We start from the raw sequence: 3,508 nt of genomic DNA, 5'->3' as shown, positions 1-3,508 counted from the left end.
TCCTGAAGAAGGGCTCATGCCCGAAACGTCGATTCCCCTGCTCCTTGGATGCTGCCTGACCTGCTGCGCTTTTCCAGCAACACATTTTCAACTGCGAGCTAACAAAGAATAAGTAACTCCAAGAAAAATTCAAAACAACAGCCAAGGCAGCAGTGGGTGAAGTAAGAATGAGAAGCTGTGGTTTGGAATAAGCCCAACAGAAATAATAATGTTAAAACTTCATTAATAAATTTTATTTCATTAGAACATGAATTGTGCATAACACAACTCTGCACAGCAGAAAATAATCTGAGTGGTGACCAGTTGGATCCCACATAGTGTAAACATCTACTTCATTTGTAAACAGTCATCAAATAGTTCAAGTTTTGTCCAAAGTTAGAAACAATGCTACAAAAGGATATCCCCAGAACATGTCTTGAGTGTAAAAGTAATCCAGGGCTTTCACTGCCCTGAACGGGCTGAGCAGGGTGGTTAATGCTGCCATTTGGTTTTATACTTGAAAGGGGAATGTTTGAAGATAGTCCTGCAAGACGTGATTCAAGGGAAGCTGCTCAATGTTATCCTTCCCAAATGACTCAATAATCCTTTTTCTGCAGAGCTCCTGCAAGGGCTGCGGCCTGACCTTTCGGAGGGGTTTGGAGAGAAATCTCTTCGGGGAGACAGTGAAGTGCTCCAGCAGCTGCATGACACAGGTAAAAGACTCCTTGCTGCCATCCAGGGAAAAGAGACCACCCTTGAACTGGATGCGGAAACTGATGGGCTCCTTGGCAGTTTTGACACTGAGTGAGAAAAAGTAATTGCGCTGACTGCTGTCCCTGATCAGAAAAGTCCCCACAGGCTCAGACTTGAGCTTGCTGTGAGCTGCCTCCACTGTCATCGGACCCCAGTAGAAACCAGAATTCTCCAGGTACCTACAAGTCCTCTTGATGATTTCATAGTCCGACTGAGTTCTGAATGTCCTGAAGTGGGTTTCCACCCGCTTGTTTCCGGGGCTGGCCCTTGCTGCCTGCTGGTGTCCATGCTCAGGCATCTGAAGTTCAGCCTCAACAGCATCTTGTTCCCCAACCTCCAGTACCTGAGGCTCCAGTCGATCTCTGGCCTTTGCAGCTCTGGCAGTCAGGTTGCTGTCTGCCACCATCCTATAACCATAAAGGTCCTGGGTGGTCTCCCATAGCTCGAGACTTCAGTGCAATACAGAAAAGTCACCAACCCTGTGGGGAAGAGGAAAACCAATGAGTTCCTGAAACAAGGGCGGCTATGAAACTAAAGGCTGCCAGTAAAGCGGACAGTTCTCGTATCCGTAGCGGGGACACTAATTTCAAAATGCCTATTTGTTTTGATATCAGTCTTTCTTACAAAGATTCCCCCCCTGCCTCCCCCGGCTGGATGGGGCCAGGTTCGAATTACATCATAACGCAAGTCTCAGCAAACAGGAGACTGCCCACAGATGTTTCTTTGAAAAGAACTCAGAATCAAAGACAGGAATGGCTGGGAAAGCTCAGCCAGTCCAGCAACATCGGTGGAGAGGAATCAGTTCTGAGGAAGGGTCACTGGACCTGAAACGTTAACCCTGATTTCTCTCCACAGGTGTGCTGCCAGACCTGCTGAGCTCTTCCAGCCAGGTCTGATTTACAGCATCTGCTGTTTTCAATTTTCTTTAAGAAAAAACAACTATTCTGTCCCTCAAACATCTGTTCTTTAGCTATATCTCTAAACCACCATCAGCTTTCCCTTTGGTTTTCGCTCTGAGTACCCTCAACATCTGTTCAATTTATGCCTCCTCCCCTTTCCAAAGTCACAACTTATTTTCAACTCTTCCCCCCCCCCCCCCCACTCTAAAACAGAATCACACCGGACTCCAGACATTAACTCTGTTTCCCTGTCCACAGATGCTGCCATATCTGTGGAGTCTCGCTAACACTTGGTGTTTTCGATCATGTCTCGACTCTGCAGCATCTGCAGTAATTTGCTCTTATTAAAAGTTACCGCTGCCAGGTTGACTTTGAACTGGTGCCACCCCTTGAGAGACACTGCGCCAAGGCAGCTAACAGGACCCCAGTGCAGGCTAACATGAGGGGCATAGCACCAGCTCCCTGCTCCCCCAGCCTTCAGGAGGGTCAGTGTTTGAGGAGGTGTTATTGTGTAGACTGACTAACTACCTCCTGGTGTAGACAACAGGAGTTACTGCTGCTTCTAGTAACTGTGCTACTACTAACAGAAAACACTCGCTCTCGCCAACATATCAGGAACAGGACCGCTGAGCACAAGTTCTCAATTTGCACTGCCTTCGTATTAATATTTTACCAACTGCTTGAGAAATGCGCTGGGAGATACAGACAGTCGCTGCTGGTGTGTTATTAAGTTATTGCAGTGAAATAGCACCTATTCCTTTGTCTAAGTTTGCACCAATTTTCACTGATGTGGCTAAAGTGTGTTAAATGGAATCGACAACCAACCTAAAGTATTCAGAATTTGTAATATCCTTCATCTCAAAACCCTGTGCCCAACAGTTAGACTCCCTCCAAATTAAAATCTACTCAGAATTTATAATGTCCTTTATCTCAAAACCCTGTGCCCAAAAGTTAGACTCCCCCCCAGTTATAAGTAGCAGATCTTACCTTCTGCATCGAACTAAGAAGCTGAAGAGAGGACAAAACGAGAGAGAAATCAGTTGGTAGAGAGCCCAAGCGAAGGGGACTTTGTTGAGAGAGTGAGGCTGTTTTGTGAGTGAGCAAACTCCGTGTTGGAGGAGCCGGAGTTCCTGAGCGAGCTCTCTGTCCCCACACTGTCCTGACAAGCTCATCGCCTCTTGTTACATTCTGTTCTGGAGCCGGAGCTGCTCCGGTCAGCTCTTTTTAAAAGATTACCTTCCGCCTCTTCAATTCGAGGAAATCACCTGCTCCAAAACCGACCAGTGGCGTCTCGCTCGACCTGACTTTCACTTTCACTTCCCGGCGGTTCTGAGAAATGTGTTTACGTTAAAGGGGGAGGGGAGGGAAACATTGGGTTCTGATTTCTCTGGAAGTCTTACTCAGTGCTTGAAAAAAGGTCGAGTTATGATTTGGCTGTTTAAGGGCTGGTTTCTCGCAATGCCAGAGGTATAGACAGAGAGATGAAGAGAAACACACACAGAGAGAGAGACACGGGGAGTGAAAGACAGAGAGATGAATAGTAGGAGCGAGAGAGAAGGATAGAGAGAAACACAGTGGGAGGGAGAGAGAGAGAGAGACAGAGGGGGAGAGACAGACAGAGATAAAGTATGGGAGGGAGAGAGACATGATGTAGAGACAGGTCGGAAAGGAGAGAAAAAGAGAGAAAGAGCGAAATAAAGATATAAAGAGATAACAGACAGAAAATACGAGAGGAAGAAAAGGCAGAGAGAGATGCAGAGGGAAAGGGAGATGGAGAGAGGCACAGACAGAAAGAGACAGACAAGAGATAGACAGAGAGAAAGAGACACAGAGAGATAGACACAGAGAGAGAGACAGAGAGAGACACACAGAGAGAG

General features: G+C 46.8%; 1 protein-coding gene across 1 annotated transcript; it reads right to left on the bottom strand.

Moving 5' to 3' along the window:
* Positions 1–206: 206 nt before the first annotated feature.
* On the bottom strand, positions 207–3,269 carry socs1a (suppressor of cytokine signaling 1a). The gene is made up of 2 exons (XM_043711039.2): positions 2,619–3,269; positions 207–1,211 (listed from the first exon to the last, which is right to left on the bottom strand). The coding sequence occupies exon 2, from the start codon at positions 1,136–1,138 to the stop codon at positions 491–493; it is 648 nt and encodes a 215-aa protein (XP_043566974.1). The 5' UTR covers positions 1,139–1,211; positions 2,619–3,269; the 3' UTR covers positions 207–490.
* Positions 3,270–3,508: the final 239 nt, after the last annotated feature.

Source organism: Chiloscyllium plagiosum, unplaced genomic scaffold, assembly GCF_037043375.1.
Source record: "Chiloscyllium plagiosum isolate Xiang-an unplaced genomic scaffold, Cpla_swu_hap1 HiC_scaffold_20, whole genome shotgun sequence".
NCBI classification, from domain to species: domain Eukaryota; kingdom Metazoa; phylum Chordata; class Chondrichthyes; order Orectolobiformes; family Hemiscylliidae; genus Chiloscyllium; species Chiloscyllium plagiosum.
The sequence above is the reverse complement of the archived record's forward strand: the minus strand, read 5'-3'. Positions and strand labels throughout refer to the sequence as shown.

Excerpts from the sequence above, each read along its gene's own strand:
- socs1a (XM_043711039.2), bottom strand. The coding sequence starts at position 1,138 with ATGGTGGCAGACAGCAACCTGACTGCCAGAGCTGCAAAGGCCAGAGAT.